Genomic DNA, 26,417 nt, shown 5'->3' on the forward strand with positions numbered 1-26,417 from the left:
GCATGAGCATTGCACACCAGCAACGAAGGAGGACCAGTACAGAAAACACGTCCAAACGTGGGACCCCGCCAAGCCATCCTTCCACACATCCGCCGTTGGAAAGGTTTTCTCACCTTATTGCCCCTCTCTCCCCCTCTGCTCTGGTTCATGCGGTGATACGAGGTCCTGCCGCCCCTCCTCCAGCTTCACAGGGGCCTGGGTCAGACCAGCGACCTGACATTGATATCAGCCCACGAGCCCCTTGAAACTTTTCACTTCAGACAGGCCATGACTCTTCACGCTGACCTGCGGCTGCAGAACCACACACGCTAAAGAACACGGGGCCCTTTGATGAAGGACGGGCGCTCACGGGGCTCAGCCTCTGTTGTGGCAGAGGAGCCCCGCACAGTCTCATTCATCAATGAACAAGAGTAAAGTTTTCTCCTAAGCCCACGGTTTTCTTTCGAAGTTTAAGTATAAGTACAAGAGGGGAGTTGCAACTTGAGTAGGGAGAAGTGAGTGGCAAATAAGAGCAAAAAGATGTGGGTTTCACCCAAGGACAAATACTAATATGGTGCTGCAGGGGACGGGGGGACAACATCCCGGGCCAGCAGCAAGGTGGGTACCCGGACCTGAGATTCTCACATTAAAGCAAGGACCGTGAAGGAGAAAAATCTCTTCAACTCTGGAGGACAACATGCCCAGCAGAGAACACTCAGGAATCCCACAGATGGATATCAGTCAAACACAGGTTCAAAAGAGATCACCCAAAACAAGGAACCACGAGTTATGGGAAAGAAGGCAGAGAGGGAAAGAGAGCACGGGAGGCGGAGATTTATACTCCTGGACACTTTCCACACTGGAATCATCAGCTACAGAATATAAGCTAACTACGGGTGAAATGTTCAGAGAAACAAAAGATGGAACCACAGAAACTGTCAGGCAATAGGGTCTCTCAAAAACGCACAGGACTCTGTGAGGAACAACAAAAACAAACAGAACTGCTAGAAATTTGTTTAAAAATGCAATTGGGGGGGGGAAACAGGGGATAAGCAGATTGGATACAGACGAAGTGACAATTAGGGAAGTGGAAGGCAAAGTCAAGGACATTGCACAGTGCAGCCCACAGAGAAACGGCGAGAGAAGATAAGAAGGGATACAGAATATGAATTGAGAAGGTCTAACGTATGTTTAATAGGCATCTCGGGAGGAAGAAATAATGCAGCCACTGTGGAACAGTACGGAGATTCCTCAGAAGACTAGGAACAGACTTACCATGTGACCCAGGAATCCCGCTCCTGGGCATATATCCAGAGGGAACCCTACTTCAGGATGACACCTGCACCCCAGTGTTCACAGCAGCACTGTTTTCAACAGCCAAGACATGGCAACAGCCTAAATGTCCATCGACAGATGACTGGATAAAGAAGATGTGGTATATTTATACAATGGAATACTATTCAGCCATAAAAACTGACAACATAACACCATTTGCAACAACATGGATGTCCCTGGAGAATGTCATTCTAAGTGAAGTAAGACAGAAAGAGAAAGAAAAATACCATATGAGATCACTCATATATGGAATCTTAAAAAAAATAAATAAATACAAAACAGAAACAGACTCATAGACATAGAATACAAACTTGTGGTTACCAAAGGGAGGGGGGTGGGAAGGGACAGACTGGGAGTTCAAAATGCAGAATAGATAAACAAGATTGTACTGTGTAGCACAGGGAAATACATACAGGATCTTGTGGTGCTCACAGCGAAAGAGAATGTGACAAAGAATGTATGTATGGTTGTGTATAACTGAAAAATTGTGCTCTACACTGGAATTTGACACAACACTGTAAAATGACTATAACTCAATTAAAAAAATTAAAAAAAAAGAAAGAAAGATGGTAATGCCTTAAAAAAAAAAAGTGAGTATTTTCCAGAACTGATGAAAGAAGAGAACCTGTGGTTGTTGAAGGCACAGATACAGGACAGCCACTGGCTTAGCTGTAAACACATTACCTTGTTCATCTCCATAAAAAACTCAGATACCACAGTAGTTTCCCCTTTTTATCACTCAGTAAACCCGGGCTGCAGACATGAATCAAGCTGTCTACACTGCAGAGCCGTAGAGCCGCTGTGCTTGTCTGAACTTGACGTTTCCACAAAAAGCAGCAGTTTCAACACTAACGCTGTCTCAACCAGTCCAATAATACAGTATTTGGGGTGTGTTGCAAGGACATTCCCTACTGGACATATGGATGCAGATGGTCCATCCTGAGATTGTTAATCCACCTCAAACCCTGAAATTCTTAATCTGGCTTAGGTAGGCATCCAGCATCTGGAACAGGCTCAGATGTGATCCCCAGACCAGCAGGCTCAGAGTTTCTTGGGAACTTGTTAGGAATCCAAATTCCTGAGCCGAAACCCAGACCCAGTGAGTTAAAAACTCAGGGGAGGCGGCTGAAATCTGTGCCATATGAATCTGTGCTTTCTCCAGCCTGCAGGTGGTCTGCACATGCACAGAAGGTTGAGAACCACTGCTTACATCAACCGCTCTGGACTTTGTCTCCGTCCTGTGGAATCCCAATGAAGGCACTGCTTTCAGTCTTTCTCCCTTCTCCTAATTAACCTTTGTTCCTTGCTCGTAGGAAACACAAGTGTACATTGTTACAAGCTATCTCAAAGTCTCTGAAAAGTGTGCCACATTGTAAACCCGTTTTTTTTTAGGGCTACCTTATACAGAGTTGCACGTGCACTGGAAAAGATTACTGACAGCTACTTCCAAAGAGAGGGATCCCTCTGCCAAGCAGTCCGCCTGATGGGATGGGGGAGCAGAGGGGAGGGCACTGGTGAAAGGCGTTGTTCTAATGGTCAAGGGTGTCAGGGATGGCATCTGGTGTCCCCAGGTCAGGGCTGTCCTGGAAGAGAACCACATGGCTCTGACCTGCACATCCCTGATTCTGGGTAGACTCAACCTGCTGACCCCCGCTGACCCCTCCCATCCTGTCATTGGTCCCTTTTTCCCTCTCAGTGTGTCCCTGAGTAGACAATCCACTCCCTGGTCCACCCCTTAGGACCAGCAGAGACTTCCGGGCGGGTCTGACCGCCTCCCCGTCACCACTAACTGTCACTCCTGCGCAGCCCCAGGCCAGGCCACGCTCAGGTCACAGTGCTGACCCCGAAGACTCTGCACCAGCAGTCCCTCCTGCCCAGGACCCCCTTTCCCCTTCTCCGTCAATCCTCTTCTCCTTATTGCTCAAAGCGAGGCTTAAGGGTCCCTTTCCCTGGGAAGATTCCTGCCCCTGAGACCCTGTCCTGAGCAGTGGGGTTCCACTCATGAAGACGGTGGCTGGCCCTGCACTCGGACACTCAGAACAAGTGGACTGACGGACAATAAACGAGTGAGTGGAAATGAAGATACTGCTCAATGGTCAGCAGTGTCATTAGCTGGATGGGATGACCGTGATGGATGGAGCGGGAAACACTGTCACATGTCACACACTCTGCAGCATGTCTCTCTGAGTTTAATATCCTCCCCCTAGGCAGGAAGCACGGTGTGGGCAGGGAACAATGTCTGTCATGTTTGTCACAGTCCTACCACAATGCCTGGCATTTACCTGGTGGAATGCATTTATACTTTGCGGAATGAAAGGCTATTTTTGTAGCTTCCTTTTTTAAAACAGCACACTTCTAAAGTCAGAAAGTAGGAACTAGAATGAAAAAGGCATTGGTGACTTCCTGGTTTAGTGACTCCCTCGACAAATCTGAAATCCTTCCTTTTCTTTGCAGCGTTAATTCAGCCACTCGGAGAACCACGATCTGTGTATTTCAAAGGTCGCTTCCGACTCACTCTTGACTCTACAAGACTTGCAAGGACTTTAAGCCAGAAACAACAAAACATTCACCAGGTACTAAACACACAGAGGGTGCCAATTCCATTACTTTCCGCTTGCAGAATGTGAGCTTTTTACAGCGTTTTTGTTCTGAGACACTTCACACGATGACAAGAAGGGCACAGCACATCACGCTTCAGCAGACGAGATGTGCACTGGGCACGCGCACGAGAGCTCTTAGCTGCCCTGCACCAACCACAGCGTGAGATACTTCTGCACGGGAGGGTGGGCGGCCTGCTGACCGCGGCCTGTCCCCACGGCCTCATCCGGCCCAAGCAATGTCACCACGCGGCCGGAGGGTTTTATATGATCTGTAAAAGGTACTTAATTACAGCCAGAGACCACTCTTTCTTCCACTCTCACTTCCTTTCTCAGCGTTGACAACGATGCTAAAGATGTACCTGCATTACTCACAGTGACTTGTGAACGTACCGGAAGGACAGAGTTTTCTTTTTTGGGATATGCAGAAAGTAATATTACCAAATTATTGCCCGGTGAAGCGGCAGTCAAACACTAAGCAGTCAAAAGATGTCAAAATCAAAGGCACTACAGAGATGTGCCAGGCACTGAAGCAGAAAATGATACTATTTTTTTCTAAATTTTGTATGTTTGTAGTACTTATCAGCTTTTAAAAAATGTAATTTATTGTGTTTTTTTCCTTCCCAAAATATTGTGTTTTGTGCCAAATTTTGTGTTCTTTTCTTTAAAGGGTCTGCAAATTGCATATGTTTTGTACCCCGCCAATCCTAGCACCCTCCCTTGAGGGAGAGGATGCAACATTTTTGGAAAGGAAGCTGTTTCCCTTGCCTAACAAATTCGTATTCGAACCACACCTGAGCTGTGACTAGTTTCTCAAACGGCAAACTGTGCCGTCAGGATGGGGCCTCGGAGAGCCGAGGACACGCACCCCCAACCCAGCCCGTCTGCTCTGCCTCTGTTCCTGGTGTCACCAACGAGGCAGAGCTCTGGTCCCCCACCCACAGGACCCGGGCTGAGGTCTGAGACCAAGATGCTAGAAGGGTCGGTGTCCGCTGAGAGCCTGCTTTGCGGTTCACACGCCACCTTCCTAGCGCTTCCACGTGGCGGAAGGGGGAAGGCTCTCTGAAATCTCTTTAATGAGGACTTGAAACCCATTCATTAGGGATCCACCTTGAGTTATGGCATGAAACTCACTTGCAGTGACAGAACGCTTGAGCAGAAGGGACTTCACTGCTGATGCTCTGAATCCCTTGGTTTCCAGACAAAGGCTTAGGCGCGGGGAGCCTGCCCAAGGTGAACCACCTCCCGTGTGCTCCCAGGGCCTCGCCTCGGTGCGGGCGTGGAGAGATGCTCCAGTCTCGTCCTGTCGTAGACAGTCCCATCACAGGGCCCCCTCTTCATGGCTTTGTCTAAATCATCCCCCAAAGGCCCCACCTCCACCTGTCACACTGGGGGCTGTGGCTCTGCCAGGTGAAACTGTAAGGACACAAATATTGGGCCCGCAATGCCAGGTGATGCGAAACCACCTCCAGAAACACCGCAGATGCTGAGAGAGACGGGCCGTAGGCCCGCACTGTGCGTTTCACCTGTAAAGAGCCTTCACGCCTACGTTCTGTATCCCCAAGCACAGTGCGAAGTCCCTGATGGCTTCTCTTCGCAAAGCCGCTCCTGCACAGTCCCAGCTGAGTTCTCGGGGGAGCGGGCTGGGGCTGGTGGCCCTGGGGTCCCCGGGTGTGGGTTTTGCCGCCACCCATTCTCAGCCCAGACACATCAGGGACCCCCCATTCCAACCCTCACCTCTCACTTGCCCAACAGCCTTGGGCAGGCTCCCCTGGGCAGGGGTTCGGTCACCGCAAATGGCTTTCACAGCACAATTCAAGAGGAGAGAAAACCGGAGTTGGCGGGCATCTCCGGGCACAGCCCGCCCTGACGGTGAGGCGTCTCTGGGACAGAGCCTCCGCACTTCAAACTGCGTTGGCGAGGGTTTATAACCTCCTCGAGCTCTCAGACCTCGTGGAATGCGCTGCCTCTCCACCCATGTGCTCTGGGGGCAGCAGGCGCACTGCCTTCCCAAGGCGGGAAGGGATCCTGAGCTGTAACGCAGACCAGAGACTCTGAACGAACTTCTGTATTTTTGCACTGGACTCTTCAGGTTCATCCTTCCTGGGAAATGCAAGCATTCAGCACTAGCGTGTGTCCCCCGGCCCGTCCCCCCTGTCCGTTAACGACTCCTCTCGGTTAACCTTCCACGAAGCGCTCAACCTTAGGCAGGACCCGTTCACATGCAGTAACTTATTTTCAATCTAACAAAGATGACCAGCGTGAGGAATCACAAAGATCAGATTCTGGTTTTGAATCTGAAAACCTCCTGGGTTCTTCATGTCGGCCAGTCACTGCAGGGAGGTCCCAGGGAAGGCCCGTTGGGCCGGGCAAGGCTCAGACCGGGTCACGCAGGGGACAAGTACCTCTGAGTGTGCACAGGTGAGGGGAGCAGCGGGGGTGTGAGAAGCGTGGGGGGGCGGCCAGTGGGAGCCAAATCGAGTGTAGAAGGGCTGGGAATGGACCAGCGTAGGAACTGCAACAAAAACATCAGCCCCAAGTGCGTAAAATGAAGCAGCAAGACGAGGTTGAACAAGGAACTGTCAACATCAGGCAAAGCGGTGGGGTGAGGTCTGCTCACCACGGACAGCACCCCGTGCCCTGAAATCTGCCTTCCTCCTCGCTGCAGCTTGGCTGGGGACAATGCAGCGTCCGAGTAAACCCCAGCTCCCCACAATAAGGGCCTGTCTGCGCAGAAGAGACGCCGGGCCTGCCCTGACCGCCGGGCAGAGCAGAGCCGCGCAGCAGGGACACCGGCACCCACTCCACCCCTCCTGCCAACAAGCAGGCATGAGACGGTGAAAGCCCTGAAATCACTGCAGAGAAGTGAGCAGCGCATTTTGGTTCAAGTGGGGGTAAGTGCGTGCAGTGTGGCTGGCGAACGGGCTCAGGCTCCCACCTCCACACTGGTTCCTTTCTACACCAAGCCCGGCGGGTCCCGCTGAACTTCAGTCGGATCTGCCCCAACACCTTCCTGAAGGCGGACGGACTGATGCCTGAGAGCCCTCGGAGGCCTGGCCCTCACCCTCCACCCCTCCCCATCTCACTCTGCACCAGCCACGGTGGTCCCGTGGTGGCCTGACTCTCTACGTGCACTCCTGCCTCCAGGCACCCGCACATGCTGTTCCTCCGTCAAGGTGGCTCCCAGTTGCCCTTGGGTCTCTGCTCAAATGTCTCCTTCACAGCGAGGCCCTGCCTCACTACCCAGCGTAAAACAGGACCCTGGTACCCCAACCACGGCTGCTCTACCCCCTTCCTTAAATGCTCCAACACGGTGAGGCTCCTGTCCAGTGGCTCAGCACCCACTTCCCTCACTGAGATGCAGCCTCCACCAGGCAGATGCCCCCCTCTCCACTGCCCAGGACGGTCCCGGCATCCAGTGCCTCCTGTGGACACAAGTGGACAAGCCCACAGATGGACAAGCCAGTTCACACGATCAGAAAGGAGGCAAGAGACACATTCTCTAGGGACACTTGGCTGAGGCCTGCCAAGACTCAGGAGGAAGGTGCCACAACTGTGGGGCTGGCTCAGGGCGGGGCGGGGGGTCCCGGCAGCACCCCACATCTCAGTGAGCACAGCTGCCCCCCAGCCAGCCTGAGAGCGGGGTTCCGAACGGCGAGCAGGCAGGAGGCCTTGCTGTTTGGATTCTGCACGCCTTGGGGCTGACTTAACACGCCCAGACGCCACGCACGCTGTCCTGTGACATCTGTGTTGGAGACTATTCCTAAGAAGACGGTAAAAGTCCAGACCTCACTGGGGATGAGCTGCCAGGTGCCACACTGAGGGAAAAGGACGCCTGCCTGCCACAGGATTCCTGCCCCGGCCACTGCTGTACCCACGAAACCACCAGTCCGGGCACGCTGTGTGCCAGCCAGGGCCGCCCTGCATTTGTTTTTAGGATCACTTTTTACTATATTTTTTTAAAATAGCTTTTCAAATGGAGGTCCCAGGGGTTGAACGCAGGACCTCAGGCACGCGAAGCAGGCGCTCTGCCACTGAGCTGTGCCCCGCCCCCTCTAGGATCACTTCTGGAGATAGAGGATTGGGCTTAAGATCATTTCTTTTTCTTTTCATTTTTAAAACCTCTTTAGTGAAGCATAACCCATGAAAAGTGTACAAGTCTAACGGCTCAGCGAATTTTCCACAAGAAGCTGGAGAGACTTCCCCGTGCTCTCCAGGACGTCCTTGTTGCTCGTCTCTTTTATATTCAGTAGTGTGTGTCTGGATTTCTTAAATAACAGGTATTACGGTGAAGTATGAGGAACATTCTTTCACTAGACGGCTGCTCAGAGAAACCACTTCTATTCCTAAGAAGAGCACCTAAGGCCAGCAGGGCGTGGCCCCCCGTGCCTGACCATGGGGTCCCACTGCTGCGCGTGTCCAAGGCGAGGATGGGGCCCCCAGCCAGCACCTCTGGAGGGGCACGGAGCAGGGACAAAGACACAGGAGCGAGTGTGCCTCCGCTGCCAACGCCCCTCTGCGCCCTCGGCCACAGCACCGGGGGAATAAGGCCGACATGTGCCCAAGACAGCACCTTGCCGTCTCCAGACCACCAACCCTGCCCCAAGGTGGTCTGCACCTCCAGCACCTCCGGGGAACAGAGCTCGGGATGCACGCCTCGCTGCTGAGTGGAAAAGGCTGGAGCCCACGCACCTGTTTGTGATCAAGCTTCTGCACTGATCTCTTGTATGGCCGACTCTCAGCAAATTTTCCTTCCCGTCCACCCTATCAGCACTTCTCTCCAAGGAAAGACAGAAATCAAGCCTGAGATCTTGGGGCAAGATCTCTGAGCGGACCCACCAAGGTGTTTTCAGTCTGGATGAGTAGCCACAGACAGTGTTACACCTTTCACGTTTGTCATTAGAAGCAGACTATGTGGCTGAATACGTTTTCTTTAAACGGCGTCCCTCAGGGCCCAAGGAGCGTGTTTGCTCTGGGGTCAGACTGGGCAAAACAAATGCCGAATTAGTGGGACGGCTTCGATGTGAGACGGTGTGGCTGAGCAACACGCTCATTTCAGATGGCAGCAGTGACTCCTTCCCTGGGGTCACGAGGAATCCAGGATCGGGGAGGCTGCGTTACCCCTAACTGCCAGGCAGCCCTGGCGGTAGGGGGCGAAGGGAAAAGACACAATACTTACAAAAACTTTCCATTTGTCTTTGATCCTATCAGCACGATCTGCTCGGATTCATCCCGAGAGATTTTCCCGTGGAACCAGGGCATTTTCTCGTGGGCCGTGGTGGCGATCAGCTTCTCCAGCTGGGGCTTCTGGCTGATGATGGCCTGCTCCAGAGCCTGGCCCTGCCACGCGGAGAGGAGAGTGGAGACACGGTGAGTGACGGCGACAAGGAAGATGCAGAAGGCATTTCCACTCTGCCCTCAGTCCTGACGCAGCAAAATGCAGTCACATTTATTTACCTGTTTGACTGGCTATTCAAGAAATAAAGCTGATAGCTCGTATATATTACTTAAGTACCTTCGAGTGTATAAATAACAAAATGGATTTTAGAAGGCAGAAGTTAGCCTTTTAAAAGCCACATCAGGCCTTAGAAGCCACCTGGCATAATCCATGAGGTCTAGAGAATGGGCCTCCCGCCCTCTCCCCACCATCGCCTCCTAGAACTGATTGTTCCGTATTAGACTCTAGTCATTTAATCACCCCCAGGAAGCCTTCAGATGCGTGCAGCAAAGGAGATGTGCTTTTTCCCGTCTCCCTCTACACGGCTCACCCTGAACGCTCACAGGCACTGCCGCCTGTACCTGCAGGAGACGCGATGACAGCAAGAGGAGACGAACCTCGACAACACAGAAATGACAGCGTGGAAAACAAAAATGAGAAAGAGGCAGACAGCTGGCTGAGTTCCCGTCCTCCTCGTCCTCAGCGGGAGAGACGCCGCTGTCCCCCGCAGCAGTGAATGAGGAATCCAAGGTGCTTATTCAAGGTTACAGGAAGAACCAGAAGGAGGGAAAAATAAAACCACAAGCCCCCCAAACTAGGAGACGGAGGGGGCGGGGGGGGCGACGGAAGGGAAGGGGAACAAGGAAGGGTCTCCTCATGGATGGAATGAAAAGCCAAAGCCGCAGCAGTGACATACCACAAAGGCGCCCGACTCAAAGAGCGAAGGGCAGAAGCAATATGGGTGCGGGATTCTGCTGTAACAGAGCGGCCGCTGACACGCAGCTGACTTGCCAGGACTTCATGCTGCGTGAAAGCGGCCAGTCTGAAAAGGCTGCATGCTGGGTGGCCCTTTTATATGACATTCTGGAAAAGGCACAGCTACAGGGCCAGAAAGCAGATGAGGGGCCGCCAGGGGCTGGGCCGGGGCCGGGCACGAGTGCCTAATGGGTGATGGGATTGCTGTGCACTTTGACTACACGGGGGGCTACGTGATGTCACGCACTTGTCGAAAGTCACAGCCCTGTACACCGAAAGAGGGTGTAAACTACTTAATAAATCTGATTTACCTGACTTAAAAAACGTAGAAGGATGGTCTGAGACATATTCGATAAACACTAATAAAAATACTGAAAAAGTAGGATCTGTCTGCAAGACTGAATTCAGTGCAGGACATACGAAAGGAGTAAAGGACGTGCAGACTCCTCAGAAAGCCTGCACTGTGCCGTCACACATCCACACGGACCGGACAGCACAGGAGGACGCGTGAAGCAGACACCCGGGGGGGATGCGAGGAAATCGGACACGTAAGTCAGAGCAGGAGACCGTCCACCAGCCTGCTGGCTCCTGGCAGGAAGAGTGTGGCAGGAACGCAAGTTGTCACAACCCCGGGGCCTTCCTGGAAGACGATTTGTCGATACGTCCGAATCCCACACACCCCCCTTCGCTGTGGCTCATCCAGCCCGTTCAGGGTTGTCCTGCTGATGCTGCATAGAAGTTGAGAAGGATGTTAGCAGCATCATTATTTGTAAATAGTGAGGGTATCCGTCAATAGTTAAATAAACTAGGGTTCACAGGAGGAAGTATCAGGTCAGCCGCAGCCGTGTGTTGGCTGATCTGGAAAGTTCTGCAACAGGCGTTTTGAAATCCAGTGCTGGGCAATGTGCACAGTATGACCTTCTAGGGTAAATTAAAAAAAAAACAAAAAACCAGTATGTGCCTGTGACGCCTGTTCGAAAGGGCCAGTGCGAACTGGGTGGCAGTGGTTTCCTGTGGTGGAGAAACCCCATCGCTGGCACCTTGGGGCCCGGCCTCTCCAGCGTGACCGCTAAGGCGGAGAGGCCGTCCCCCTGGAGGGGGGCAGGCTGGTGGCTGAGGGGAAGGGGGCTCACGCGAAGCCGTGGGAGGCGCGGCCCACCTGCAGGTTCCACGTCTGCTTCACGTATTCGCGGATGAGGTTCTCCTTCAGGTCCTCGAAGGGGCCGCTCTTGGGCTGCACGCCCGGCGGCCGGTGCACGGGCTTGGTGAGGAGGCAGACGAGGCCGTCCAGCTCCTGGGAGTGGTAGGCGCAGAGCTCGGCCGGGCTGCTGTGGGCCCTGCCGCCCGAGATGGCGTACGAGCCGTTGAGCTCGCGCTCGATGGTGTAGTGGTGCGCCTTGCGGTCGTGCGCCACTGACAGCGCGAAGCCGCCCAGGTAGTTGCGGCTCTGGCGCAGCAGGTAGAGCCCGTCGCTCATGCCGCCCTGGACCAGGTAGTCCTCCGCCTCCTCGCGGGTGATGTTGCCGAAGAAGAAGGGCAGGTGGTTGGCGGTGTCGGCCATGCCTGCGGCGTCTCCCGGGCCCGAGGGCGCGCGCGGGAGCCCCCCTGGGGAAAAAAAGGCGGGACAGCGGTCAGGACCCGAGCAGCAGGAAGCGGTTTGAGCGCCGCGCCTCCAGCGCTGGAGGTGAGACCTCCCGGGGGTGGCGGGCGCTCTGCCGCTGGGACTTGGGGCTACAGCCCTAACGAGCACGCCTTCGTCCTTCCTGCCCACATAACCATCAGCTTCGCAAACACATCCCTGCAATGTTGGACCAAAAAACAGCACATTGGACCAATACGGCCAAATTATTATTATTATTATTATTATTATTATTATTATTATTATTATTAGTGGAGGCAGAGAATTCTGAGACTAACTAAAATGAGATATCCCCTTGCAGAACAGGGCTTAGGAGCTCACCTGACCGTCAGCAGGGCACGGGGGCAGGACCCGGGCAACCCACTGTTCTCTTGAGATGGAGAGAGCTGTAAACACTCACACAGGCCAGCCACCTGCAGTGAGGATGTTACCGGACCCCCACCCGAACACTCAGGGCCTACTGCGTCGTATGCTGTAACTGGACACCAGACACCAGAGCTGAGTACGGGCCGCACCACGTAAGACCTTTGGCCGGGAGGTAGGATGGACAAGCGGCTGCCCGCAGGCATGAAAAGTGACACCCGCCCAGAGCCCCAGGCCTCAGCAGCACGCCGGCTGCTCCCCGCCCTCCCCCAGACCACTTCCTGGCCCCCGCCTTGCACCGTCCGAAGGGCCGGTTTTGAAGACACAGGGCAGGTTCCACATTTGATGGGGACACCTGTCACAGAAAGAGATGCTTCTTGCACCGAACAGACGCACACTCCAGAGGGGAAGTGCGAGGGCAGTGGATGCGCTTTTGAGGGGAAGACTTGTAGATAAGAAGGATCGATACTGCCCGTCCCAGAAGTACCCAAAGTGGCGCCATCTTAACCCGAAGGGGCTTGCCACGGGGGGAGAAGTATTCAGATGAGTGCACCTGCGTGTCTAGGAGCGAGGCACCTGCGCCTTCGTGTTACACACACACAGACATGTGCGCACACACTGCAACACACACACCCCGCCCACATACAGAGACAGAGACACAAACCCGTGTGCACACACGATTACACGAAACAGCCTCTTCTCAGTATGAATTACAGTACAAAGGGCTGCAGAATGCAACACCCGCCTGGCGGGGCAACAGAATTTTCTCCGGGCAACATCGCCCCATCAGCCTTCCCGAGCGAGCCCCTAAAAAGACACGGCTCGTATAATAATTTGCTCGTTTGCGTCTCTTAAGATTTGACTGTCGATGATTGATTTTTCTTTGTCGAGGTTTCTAACCATTCATCTCGCAACAAGCTTTTGTTTTCTCTTAAAAGTACAGTTCATGTTGGCTTTTAAACAAGAGACATCCGCGAGACACCGAGAGGCGTCTCTGGGAAGACAGGGAGCTGATGCGTCTTTTGGAAGCAATGTTTCTCCTCTGCTTCTGTCACCATCTCAGGCCAAGCCCTCTGTGTTGGTGGCGTTGTAGGTTTGGCCCCTCCGTATCCTCCGCCCCCTCCGCCCCCCGTGTCATATTGGAGGCTGATGTATTACCCGACTGCCTTCCCCAGCCCAGGCACCGCCCCGGCCAGGAGCCCAGAGTCCTTTGAGGGTCCCTGCTTTCTCTCCAGCTTCCTTCCCAAAGGGCTGTCTCTCTGTGTACCCATCATCACTGTCCGTTCTGACGCATCAACTCCGCCATACGGCTGCAAGCACCGCTCGCCTGCTGGCCCCATCCCTGGCAGGCCCAGTCCACGGGCTACGGCTCCCCCTCCCGCCCCCTTGCTCACACGCTCCCTCGGCTCGGGGGACACGCTGTCTTGTATGCCTGCCCCAGACGCACCCTTCTCACAGCTGTCCCCACTGCTCGGGACCCCATGCAGAGCTGCCACCCACCACTGGCCTCAGCTAAAATCTTGGGTCTTCAAAAACAATATTTTAAGTGTTTACAGACATTTTTTAAAAATTTACATGAATCTGAACAACCATCGTTTTTAAGATTCACTGGTTTGCCACTAATATTTGCATCGGCGCAGGCCCTCTGCTGGGAATCCCATGGCGGGGCGAGTCAGCGTGACACAGCGGGGCGAGTCAGCGTGACAGGAGGGGCCGTGATGAGGCAGCCCTGTGCTCCAGGCCCAGGTAGACCCTCAGACTCGCCTCTGAGCAGGCGGCACCTTTCCAGCCTCCCTGGGAGGGCGCAGGCCTGGCTGCTCCTGGAGACACAGCGTCTGGCCAAGCAGCCCTCCCCTTCTGACGGTGCGACTTTCTGTGCTGGAGGTGACACTGGGCGTGGGCCTGAGAAAGATGCCCTGGGCCCTTGCTGCTGGCGGTGGTTTTGATAATAGAAGTGGTAGGGCACGCACTCTTGGGCTACTTAACTTGGGGGGTGAACACCAGGTGTGAGGCCCTGCTCGCGTCTCCTAAGGACCAGCTCCTGCCAGCGGCCGGCTGGGGCCCTGTCCACGACACGGGCAACGGTGACAGGAGACGGCCACCTTTGCTGCAGCCACCGTCCACAGGCACCATCCCTTGCTCCATGTGATAAATCGGCACAGACTGCAGCTTCCCCAACATGCGATGTGCCGTGCGCTTCCCTCCACCCGCCCATCAACTCGGCCCCGCCCTGGCTCCCAGGCACAGATTACATCTTCCTTCTCCTTGGACCCCAGGGAAAGCCTGTAGCTCAGACTCCATTTCACAGCCACTGTGATACTGTTCTCAGTGCCTAGAGCTTGCTGCCTACTTTGCGTGTGTCCACTTCAACATTCTCAGTTCTCTCTCTCCACATGTGAAGTCATGTCGCGGTCCCCACGGACCAGGCCCCTCAACTCACCCCAAAGCCCCCCAGCACCTCGGTCGCGCACGTCTGCCCAGGTCGCCTCCCAGTGCAGGGGAGGCTTCAGGCCCGGGGAGCCTCTCAAAACACCGCAGCGTCGCATGCTCTCTGGGGCCTTTTTTATGACATAAGGTGGATTTCCCAACAGAAAGACGCCTTCTGATATGAGACAATGTTTTGCGATGCCGGGGGCAGCAGCCTCGCCGCTTCCCTGCCTAGCCCCTCCCCGCAGCGCATCTCCACGGGCGACAACCCTTTAACGCACCACAACTTGCTGTTGGATTTGCTTCTTGTCTCGGTCCCCCGCTCCCCTCCCTAGAGAGCCAGCTCTGGGAGGCAAGGAGACTGTGCTCTGTTCACTGCCCTGTCCCGGTGCCGGAACAGTTCCTGACACTTGGCAGGTGGTTAAAAATAGATGTTCATATTAGGGACAATTAAGTGAAGGCAGCTTTCAAACTGATGTGCACAGAGCAATCCACTTGTGTTTTTAAACGGTTACAGGTACACACGGATGTAATGATGTGCACGCAGAGAGTGAGAAAGAAGGACAGAGGAAGTCTGAGAGCACGGGGGTGCAGTGGAAGGGCCGTGGCTGGTTTTACTGGCCTCTTTCATACCTTGGGTCGAAGGCTCTGCGCTGCCCCATGCTCCTCCACCCCCCGTCTCTGCCTGGTCTCTACGCTGCGCTCCGTGAACCTGCTCTTGCCAGAGTCTCCAACCTCTAGGTCACTCCTCAGGCCCCGTCTTGCTTGACCTCCCAGCAGCGCCGGACGCGGCCCGGCGCCCCCACTTCAGGGGGTCAGCCTCTCGCTTGGCTGACCCCTCTCCCCTCCGTGGCTCCTTGCTTCACGAACTCTGCGGCCCAGCGGCAGCCCCCCGCCCGCGGCCCCCACTGCCGCGGACGTGCCTGCGGGTCCCACCCGCACCTCTCCCGCCTGAGCCCCCGGCCTGAACGCTGCTTACCTGGCGTTTCCGCCTCAACGTCCAACAGGCCGCTCAGCCTCCAGGAGCCCCAACGGGGCTCCCAGTCGCTCACGCGTGGCCCTCCCTTGGCCCCTCCTAACTGAGGAAACGCCACCGACTGTGCCCAGTTAACGGGGACGAGACCCTCGGTGCTCTCGGGGCCCCTCGCTCCCCCTCACCGCGCGCATCTCAGCTAATCCCCTGGGTCAGAAAAGAACACGTTTTCTTTCAGATGCGTCTGTCCCGCCTGCAACGGGCCCCCTCGGGAAGCAGGGAGCCCCCTGCAGGGACCGAGGGGCTCCGTCAGGCGCTGGGGAGGCGCCAAGGAGGCTGGGCCAGCTGGTCTCCAGGGAGCCTCAGCAGTCTTCCTCAGAGATGCACCCCAGGGCCGCGGCTCCTCCCTGCGTCCTCCAGCACCGCCCGGGGCCGGGCCCGCCGCCTCGCTCTCCCGTGGCCGGAAGGCTTGCCTGCCTCCCGCCCGGCCCTCCTCGCGGTCCGCTCCCCACACAGCAGGCAGAGCGACAGTGACAGGCCGTCTCCCTCTCCCCCTCGCACCCCAAACACGCATCCCCTGGCCCTGGAGCCCTGCTTGGTTTGGCCTGGGCTCCGCCCCTGCCCCCCACGTCTTGCCCCCGTCCACCAGAGCTCGCCCCGTGCAGCCACACCACCGTCTTCCAGCCCCGCTCACTGCCCTTGCTCCCGGCTGCCTCCCTCCTTCCCAGGCCTGTGGTCTCAAGCCCATGTCACCTCCTCAGAAGGGTGTGTATGCGGACGGCTGGGTCTCAGGTGGCTTCGTGCCCCCGTCCACCTTTCTCTTGTCACATCTCCTTCATCACAGTCACCACGAGCCCGCCCTCCCCCCTCTAACACGTAAGCACCAAGGTCTGGAAGTGTCGACCTGCACCCCAACAGTCAGAGGCTCCCCAGATGCTCACAGAACACCCGCTACAGGGAGACACGCCGAGCGTTCCTTTTTAGAGTTTCCACACGTACATGCTTTACACTCGCACTACAAACGCTCACTGCGCGGCTGTGTTTTGCCCCGGGGGAGATTACGGTGCCAGAGTCAAGAGCCTCGGAGAATAGGCACCCAGCCCCCTTCGACAGTCCCCGGTCCCCAGTGGAGCCCCAGGTACCTGCACGGAGCTTGCAGCTTCCTGAGGGGACCCGTCCCGGTGTGGGTGGGACGGGTGTGACTGGTAGGAAAGGCTTTCTCAGCGGACTCTCCTCCTCCAGCCCCATCCTCTGCCCACAGGACACACAGAATTCTTCCAGTTCCTATTCCCCGAAACAACCTTCAAGCAACCTGCTGGCCGCTCTGCTCCAAGTTCCCGCATCTTCCCTCGTCTGACATTGTCCGCAGAGCATGCACTCAGCTGGTCTCCTGGACCCGCACAATCCCATTTTCCCAAGACCCGCTTAAAACCGTAGCTGGCTTTGCCGCTGCCACTGCCAAGATCTGCACCGGTGGCCCCCAGACATGGCCCCGGGTGGCCCCAGCTCCCGGCATCCACTTGGGCTTCTGGTTAGTAAAAAGGCGCCCTTCCACATGCAGTCAAAGCACGTTCCCCAGCCTCGATTTACACAGACGGCTGCCTTTGCCCCTCACACTCCTTGTGTTGGTCTCACCCATTTCCATCTGTCACCTCTCATTACATCAGCACAGGGCGTACTGGGTTTCTCGACCTCGGCACTCCTGACACTGGGACTGGATCAGTCTCTGCTGTGGGGCTGTCCTGTCTGTTTCAGGCCGGGTCGCTGCGAGCCTGGCCTCCACCCACGACTGCCAGCAGCCTCCCCGGCTCCCCAGTCATGCCAGCCGTCTCCAGACACTGCCCATGATCCCTGGGGCAGCGTCCCCAGGGGTCCCCTGGCTGGAAGCCACTGTGCTCCTGGTCTGGGCTGCTCACGAATCGGATGTGTTCTTTCCATTGCTCTAGCATCTTCACCGATAAACTGGATAAATGAATATCCCCTTATCTGATTCATTTCCATTGTCACCCTGAGCGCAGGACAGGGAGGGCTGGAAACGGACATGGCCCTGGGGAGGCGAGTGTGCACTGGACGCAGAGGCAGCAGAGCGGGGGGCAGAGCAGAGGCTGAGAGTCGGACAGCATGGTGCCTCGTCCCAGCTCGCGTGACCCGGGCACGTTAGCCCCACAGTCCTGTGTCTGTAACTAACTGCAGTCGTGACGGAGAGTGTCGAGGGGTTCCCATGGCAACTGGAACCCCGCCAGTAAGGGCTCCGAATGGAAAATCGCGGGATGGTGAGAGGAAAGGCATGGGGAGCACCTGACAGGGGAGAGAGAGACAGTGCGCCTGTGTGCACCCCACAAACAGACTCAGAACTGAGCCGGAGACAACGCTTTCCTGCTTGAAAACCCTGCCTAGTCAGCTCAGGCTTCATCCTGCACTCGGTGTGCTCTGAGGGGTTACGTCTACGAAAGAGTCTTTGCCTTCCTGGGGCTTTGATTTTGGCAGCCCCAGCCCTGAGGAGCCCCACCAGCAGCCTGCAAAGACGAATTATTGTGACAGTTGAAACCAACCAGCACCCTCGTGTCTTCCACCTTTTACTTCAACAACACTGTGTCCTTTGGCTCTTCCTGATGTGTTACGGTCCCCCTTTCAAGCAGGCTCTTGTCATCCACGTCGCCCATCCCGGGGCCAAGGCTGCCTGCACAACCATTGCCCTGTAAAATGCCTTTAGCCGGAAAACATCACTTGTGTGGTTCTATCTTATCAGACGGCAGTTTCGTAGATTAAGACGCATAGCCCAAGCTCCCCATCATAAACACAATTTTTCAGATAAGATTTGAGCTATTTTTTTTTGGGAAAAGAAAAAAAAGGCATGTTTCTGGGGGCCGCCTGAGTGGAAGATTCGATACAGCTGCTCACACCCAGGCTTATTAGCAGGTGAAAAAAGCTGTCTCAAACCCATGACTCTGGTGGAAGGAAATTTCGCCCCCTGCAGAAGAATGACCAGCGCGAAGTCAACGTGATGAACGGGGCTGGGCTCTGCATCCTCCCCTCCCCCGCTCCTCGGCCCACCCCAGCTTTATAACCTCCTTTTCCCTGTCCACCTCCCCAGAGACATTAGAATAGACAGACACTCCACGAGGACCAGTGTTTTAGCCCATCGTTCCCTGCTGCTACCCTTGTGGTTGGGAGGAACAAATCCGCCTCCACGTCAGCTCTGCTCCTTTGGCTCTGACCCTGGGCTCCGTCTCCTGGGCTCAGTCCTGCTGGCTCCGCACCTTTTGTAAAAGGATGTTGCCTAGAGCCTGAAATAGACAGGAGAGCCCGTTCTCAAGGCTCTGGCCCGTAAGGGTGTAACACTTTCCCGTTCACATAAAGATAAAAAGTGGCAGAACAGAAAATATTTGTCTTGCTGGAGGTTTACAGGGACACCATGACCTGATCCACAGGGACGGCTGCAAGAACAAAGGATTCTGACACCAAGAAGTTTGCCACAACCAACCACACCCCGTCCCCTTTTTAGTATAAAAGCAGCCTGAATTCTGACATGGGGAAGATGGTTCTCCAGGACATTAGCCCCTCATCTTCTCGGTCTGCTGGCTTTCTGAATAAAGCCTTTTTCCCTGGCCCCAAGACCTCATGGCCCACTGCACTGGCCTGTCTGTGCGGCAGGCAGAACGAGTTTGGACTCAGGAACACCCTAAGAATGGACCTCCACCTTGCAAAGCTCGGTGGAGACTTAAAATGTACACCCAGCAGGCAGCGTCCAAGATGGCTGCACTGATGGTCACCTCCGGCTATCCAGGCCCCCGTGCGGCCCCTCCTGCGCAGACAAGGACTGACCATGCAGTGACATCGTGGGATGCTTGACACTAGCCTGTCAAGGCACTTACAGACTTTCCCTGGTCTCCAGATTGCTCACCCTGGGGAGAGCCAGATGCCAACTCACGAGGGTGCTCGGCAAGCTCTTTGGGGAAACAGAGGCGTCCAGCCAACAGCCAGGACAGAGGGGGCATCTCGGAAGAGGGTCCTCCAGGCCCTGATGGGACCTCAGATGATGCAGCGCATGTGACTGCAGCCTCATGGGAGACCCCAACCCAAACCGGACCACCTCAAATTGCTGACCCAGAGACACTATGAGGGCTAATCAATCAGTGCTGTTGTAAGCCGCTAAATTTAGGGTAATCTGTTACAGAGCAAGAGGTAACTAAGACCGCATGTGGACTACGGCCGGGAGAGAGAAACACTGGCACTTCATAAATATTTGAATCGTCTGATGACAAGCAAGGCCCCCCAGGCTGGGGAGTGAGTGAGGCTGGGTTCTGGTGGAGTCAGAGTAGAACTTTCTGGTACTAAGGAGGGAGGAGGAGGAGATAAGCCTCGAAGGTCAGGAGGGAGAGGCCCAGTGGATGCTCCTAGGAGCTGCCACCTCAGTCCGCTTTCCTCCATCCCCATGGAAGATGGTCAGAGGCACTGACCCCAAACGCTGCAAAGGCCACGATACTGGAGCCTGGGACGCTGCAGAGCTCAACTGTCAGATAAGTTACTGCCACTGACCATGTTGTAACTCACCCATCTTCAGTTTCCTCTCCTTCCCGTCTTCCCTCTCTCCCCACCGCATTAGCATGGCTACCCTGGGCTCTGTCCTTTTTCCATCTTACGCAGGAAACAAAGCGCGCGGTCGGCCCTCAGTGTTTGCAGTCATTACATTCTATAAAGTCACTGGGAAACAACGGATTTTCAAATACTGAACCAACGCTCCGGGGAAAAGACACTGCGAGCTTCCCGCGAGCCTCCGATCTGCAACATTTTTGTCAACAGATCAGTACACAACCTTGTTATATGTGTGTTCCTGTTTAAAGAAACTTCACTCGTATATACTGCTGACTTATGAACGCTGCGCTCACAGCCGCATTGTAACTCAGGCTGGAAGGAAGCTTACCTAGCGCATGTTTCTCCATGAGGGACATCCCAGCCTTCGTGCACTCAGAGACATCAGACAGCACTTCTGCAGGATGGCTGGGGCCATTTTAAACAGCAAGATCACCAGCAAAAAGCACCCCCCAAAATGCAAAAACCATGGCACTAAGTAGACCATGAAAATGCACCTGTTTGCAGAAGGACCCGAGAGGTACGAGGGCAGGAGGTCTCCTGGTTCAGCCTCAGCTGGGAACGTGCATCCTGGGAGACTCACGTTTTCCGCTGGCCTGTGCACGTCCACACATGTGCACGCAAGTGCAGTTGGGGATCGATGCAGGGGTGGCAAATATATTTCAGCGAGGAGGCGACTTCACAAATCTGGAATCCGTGAATAAGGAACTGACTTTCCTCCACTCTCCCCCACCTGCCCAGAAAAGCCCCCACCTCGTGGGCAGATACACAGTGATGCCTGAATATAAGACTATGTTCTTACATGTCTTATTCTTGTCCCCTAAACCTGTGTTCATTTCAGGGCTTTTCAACTCGGCGTGGAACAGTACTTATTTTTTTTTTTTTTAATTCTGTCTGCCCTGGTTATCGTCAGCCCAGAACTGCGCTCTAAGGCGTCTGCTTTTCTTAAGACCCATCAAACCATGGCTCCTGCAGGTGCTGCCACGTCCACAACAGGGCGCAGCCATTTCTGCTTCCTGTGGAGAACATTTTTAACAGCGCTTCGCACATTAAAGGTGGCGGATTTCTCACCGCTGGGCCACAGTTTCCCCACCTAATGTGGACTGAGGGGACAGTGGCAGGAGTAAGTGGTACTCTGGGGACACAACACCTGGGGACAGTCTCAGCCAGCACCCCACCATGCAGGGGAACAAAATCAGGACGTTGCTAAAAGGCATCTTGGCTTATCGCGCTCAGAGCCACCCAGCCATCCGTCAGTGCACAGAAGCCCTGATAGTTTGCCTGGGAACTTCCTGGCATCTAGAAGCTGAGAAATGAAGCATTAGGATTTGGGTAAAGGACACATTTCAACTGTGGTTTTGATTAATTTTCATAAGAAAGAGGAAAGAGCTGGCCTAGTGGGAAAAGAGATCTTGCAGGCTGATTAGCTGTGAGGAAGGACCAGGCAAATGGGGATGCGGTGGGACCAGCCCAAACAGCGCCAGCAGACTAACCCTCCACTGGTCTGCAGACGGCCCTGGGCACTGCCTTCTGCAGCAGGATCTCACTGCCCAAGAGAAAACCCGTGAGCAGACCCATGGCCACAACACGGAGACACAGAACCCCCAGCACACAGCCCGGGCCGGCCCCATGTCCACCTGGCGTCCTGAGTGATACCAGCTTGCCCTCTGGGAGGCCACCTGCAGGGCTGCCCCCAGGTCCCCTGCAGCCTGCTGGGCCGGTCAGACCTGGCTTCCCGAGGCAGACCCAGTCACCACGATTTCTCAAGAGTGGCCCCCGTTCTGCATTTGCGGTAAAAAGCAACAGAGCTTCTCAGATAATGAGACACACATTTCAGAAACAGAAAGTAAATCTAAGGCTGGAGAAGATGACGCTTTACTAATATTTAGACACAGAGGGGATGTTTCAATACGTGAAAACGTTATCCAAACCTTTCAAAATTGAGTTCTTTGGCCTTGCCGTCAAAGCATGAAGGTCCTGAAAACGTACCTAGGAGAGACGGGTGTATCTCAGCCAACATCTGGATTCTCCAGCTCCACAAGGGATGTTAAGGAATTTCTTTTCTGTGCCAACCCAGTATTTCTCCCTCAACATAATTAGCACAAATCACAGATATCATGCCTACATAAATGTTAACTCTCAATGTAAACATTAACTCTTGACATATTTGGTTACAGATAAGCAAGTGGCCCACCATAAGTGAGTTTAACTTGAAAATACGAGTCACTGATTCACTCAGTATGCTTGCTGAGACCTACTATGGGTAAATCATTTTTGGGGTGCCATGCGGAATAGAAAGGGGGCCGCTCTGCCTCCAGACAACGAGCCAGCAGAGGTGGATCACAGGTGGCAGGACCTGCTCCAGGAGCCCTGTTCCCCTCCTGTTAGGATCCAGGATCTCCACTATCCACACCTCCCCTGGCCTCCCAGCACGACTGGCCAGAGCAGATTCGGCTTCCTGGCAGGAACTCTTGCTCACCATGCCGTGCGTGCACTTCCTGAGTGTGGCCCTCAGGGCCCCACCCCAGGCTCAGCCTTGGACATGGGGGTCCCCTCCCAGCTCGGGTACGCAGGTACGGCATAGAGATGGCAAGCCTGGGCTTTAAACAACTTCCTATTGATTTTCAAGCACCCTCCCATTGGAGAACTTCTGCCGTCATCTGCTATTTCACTCCCCCAGTGGGGCTGGCAGAGAGAAAAATGAGTTGATGATGTCTGCCTCCAGGATGTCGGGGGTGGGGGGAGGACTCAGGGGACGGGATGGAACTGGGCTGCCACCTGCCGCAGCAGGGAAGGGTCCCGAGCTGTGCCTGCTGACCCCTGGGCTGGAAAATCCTGTTCCAACTCCATCGGGGCGGGAAGGTTACCCCTGCACGACTCCTGCACCAGGCTGGATTTATGCGCGAGTCATCCAAAGTGAGCTAGACTTAGCGCAGACTCAGTGAGCGTGGGCTCGCGTCCAAGGTGTCCCTGGGTGATGCCCCCTAGTGCTCTCCTGAGCAGATAAGTAAGGGGGGGTGTTGCAGCCACTGGGCCGAGACCTGGGTTGGCCCCCAGTGGGACCCAGGATGTCCCCCTACCCATGCACTTCACTCAGGCCCCGTGTCCTGAAAGTCGCCTCATCATGCACTCTGCTCTAGGGAAGGACGAAAGCCGCAAAGTCACAGACGAAAAACCTCACTCACGCCGAGAGGGGCCGACAGCTCTCACCCGCCTTCTCTTCACCTGCGCCGGCCACACAGGGAACCTGAACAGGCAGCGAGGTGACCGAGCCCTCCCTGGTCCTGCTCCGGACGGCTCTCCCTCCAGCCCCGTTCCCGCTCAGAGAACAGAGACCCCTGGCGAGGCCGTGGTCACCTCGCAGTAACCCGGCCTCCCCGACCCTGCTGGGGGCGACTTGCACAGGTTTCCAGGCCCTGTTTTACTTCCCTGGGCCTCCGCCTCATGCGTCCGACACTTGCAGCGACCGTGCAGCTGCCGGAGAAAACAGCCCCCGGATTTAAACGAAAGGACACGCGCTATTGAGGGTTAAGACACCCAGGAAGCCGGGCTACCTGTGTATTCAGAGCCACCGTCCCTTTTTTGTAATCGGTGAAGAGTAACTGTGGGTAACTCAAGATTGCCAGACACTACAGAGGCTTATGACAGTGTCCTTGGATTTCATAAACGTGCGACGTAAATATTCCAGCGCTTCGCTGGGTGGCCAAAGCCTCCGCGAAGGAGGGAGCGACGGCTTGAGCGCAGAGTAACCGCAGGCGAGAGCAGGATGCGAAACGCCTGGACCCCCTCCACCCCTCTCCCGGGCGCATGTGGGGGGGGGGGGCGGGCGCTGGCGGCACAGCGGCGCCGACACACAGGCCCAGACGCGACCCTCCGCCACCCGGGCGCCGCGTCCCCCCCGCGGGCCCCACGGCGGCGGCAGAGCGCGAGGGCGCCGCCGGGCAGGCGTTCATTCCGAGCACCTGGTCTCCCTGCGGTTCTGGCTGGAGCCGCAGAGCGGACGCGGGGCGCCGGGCGGGAGCGGGCTCTGACGCCAGGCCGGCGGGGACGGCGAGCCCGCCCAGGGCGCCGGTGCTGCAGGGCAGCGGGCCTTCTCCCCCGGCCGCAGCCGACCAGCCCCGGCCCGTCCGCACGGAGCAGCGCCCGGGCCGCCGGGACCCAGCGCCGGGGGTGGGGGGGGGGGGGACGCGCGCCCTTCCGGGGGTCCAGGGAGGGCAGGCCGAAGTTGTCCTGGCTATTTCATATTGAAAAAAAAGGGCCAACATTGTAAAATGACTGTAACTCAATAAAAAAGAGTAATAAAATAAAATAATAATAATAAATACATTTTTAAAGGGAGCATATACCAAAAAAAAAATAAAGATTAGAGAGAGAAGACCTTTCAATTTCTAAAAATTTTCATAAAATTCTTACTCATCTTTTAAGTTGAGTCCGAGAACCTTCTATTTTAAGTGTGAGTACCAAAAATATATTTCTTTATTTATTTTTAACATTTTTTTATTGATTTGTAATCATTTTACAATGTCGTGTCAAATTCCAGTGTGGAGCACGGTTTCTCAGTTATACATGAACATACAGATATTCCTTGTCACATGTTTTTCGAAAAATATTTTTAAAGTTAATTTTTTGCTTCCGTATTACTAGTAGCTTATTACTAGCATACAAGTGTACTTTCCATTGTGTTTGCTGATTGCACCTCCAAGACAACGGCTGAACTCTCTAATTTGTTCTAATACATTAAAAAAGTTCTGGAGTTTTATACAGCCAATCACAGCACTGTAAATGAAAACACGTGCATTTCTTCCATCTTATGTATTTCTCTGTTTGTTATCTAGTCACCAGCAAGAAATTCAAATGCACTTTTTGCTCCCCTAAGTGTGAGCAGCTTTGTCTTCATAATGTCAAGTGGAACGCAGTATTTACCTTAGAGAGATATATTTTCTGTCGGCCTATTTTTGTAAATAGATGTGATTCCTCTAACTTAAGATATGGGCAATGTTTAATCTGTTTTAATTTTGGATAAATATTAAAATGAAAAAGAAACCTAAAAACAACAACAAAAAGGCCGAGGGCACTGTAAGTACCAAATTCCACCTTCAGAAGGTTGGACTGAATAGGAGGGAAATCCCAGGAAAGGCTTGCTGGAGACGGCAGGACACTAATTCATGGCTGGAGACTGGAGAGGCAAGCAGACACGGTCTTTACAGCAGGGAGGCCAGAAGGGTCCCTGACCCTGCTCCCAGACCTCCTGGCCGGCGGCCACCCATGGTACCAGCAACAGACACAAATGCACAGAGGGCTTTCACGAAGCAGGAGCTTGGGTTTCTCAATCCAGGCTGTATTCCCATACAGTCAGGCAAGAAGACATCCCCGGAAGTGTGAGGTGGAGAGGCACCGTCTGCAGACGCCTGAAGCTGGAACGAGTCCCGTAGGTGGTTTGCTGGGGTGCGCGAAGATGTGCTCGGAAAACTTAACAGGAGTCAACCTGCCCCCGAAGCCAGCAAAAATGACAGCTGTCTGCAGAACACATTATCATTTTACAGGTGGTAAACCCGAGCCACAAAGAGGTTTGTTTAGTGTCGATAAGGAGATGACAAAGATGACAAGGATGGCAACGAGAGGCAGCTCTGTCGCGGGCATTGGCTGGCCCGCGTGCCATCCCCAAAGGACGTGGCTACTGTCATCCCCAGCTCGCAGACCTGGACACTGGGCTCAGAAAGGTCAGTTACCTCTGGAAGAACACCCAGGTGGCGGCAGGAGAGCCAATGTTGGAAGCCAGCCCTCTCTTAGCTGCAGTCTTTGGAGACCCTCAAGGGGGGTGTGAAAAGACACCTCTATCGGCACATCCAGATGCAAGCTCAGGGCTTCTCCAGCATCAGTGTCACTGGGAACTTGTGAGAAACGGAAATGCTCAGGCCCCCTCTTTGGTAGAATCGGAGGCTCTGGGGCTTCGGTGGGGCCCCGGGACTGTTTTCACAAGCTCATGTTTGAGAACTTTGGCCCAAGAGCTCCACCCATGTCCCTGCTCAAGACAAACATCTCCGTCCTCTCAGAGAGCTCTCTCCTCTGCACTCCTGAAGGTAACACAGCGTCAGTTCCATGCATCTTACGCTCCAACCTTCCAAACGTGTCCACTCTTCAGACGAAACCTGATCACACCACTTCTCTGCTAAAGATCCACTACTGTCCGTCCTCTGATCTCAGGGTAGACACGCTCCTGTCCCCCGGGGTCCACATCAGCTACCCTGTGTGCTCTCACTCCCACTGCCCAGCTGGTACAGCGTCATCAGATGCTTCCAGACCATCCAACCCCCCTCA

At 54.8% G+C, this 26,417-nt stretch overlaps 1 protein-coding gene across 2 annotated transcripts in view; it reads right to left on the reverse strand.

The window, feature by feature from the left end:
• SYK (spleen associated tyrosine kinase) overlaps positions 1–26,417 on the reverse strand; it is a 90,352-nt gene that overhangs the window by 37,836 nt on the left and 26,099 nt on the right. For both annotated transcript variants that reach the window (XM_072952422.1, XM_072952423.1), the window contains exons 2-3: positions 11,264–11,709; positions 9,091–9,251 (exon numbers count right to left, since the gene is read on the reverse strand). In XM_072952422.1, coding sequence (XP_072808523.1) covers positions 9,091–9,251; positions 11,264–11,665 — 563 coding nt within the window. In that variant the 5' untranslated portion in view covers positions 11,666–11,709. The remainder of the gene's footprint in view (positions 1–9,090; positions 9,252–11,263; positions 11,710–26,417) is intronic.

The sequence above is a fragment of the Vicugna pacos genome, chromosome 31 (genome assembly GCF_048564905.1).
Source record: "Vicugna pacos chromosome 31, VicPac4, whole genome shotgun sequence".
NCBI classification, from domain to species: domain Eukaryota; kingdom Metazoa; phylum Chordata; class Mammalia; order Artiodactyla; family Camelidae; genus Vicugna; species Vicugna pacos.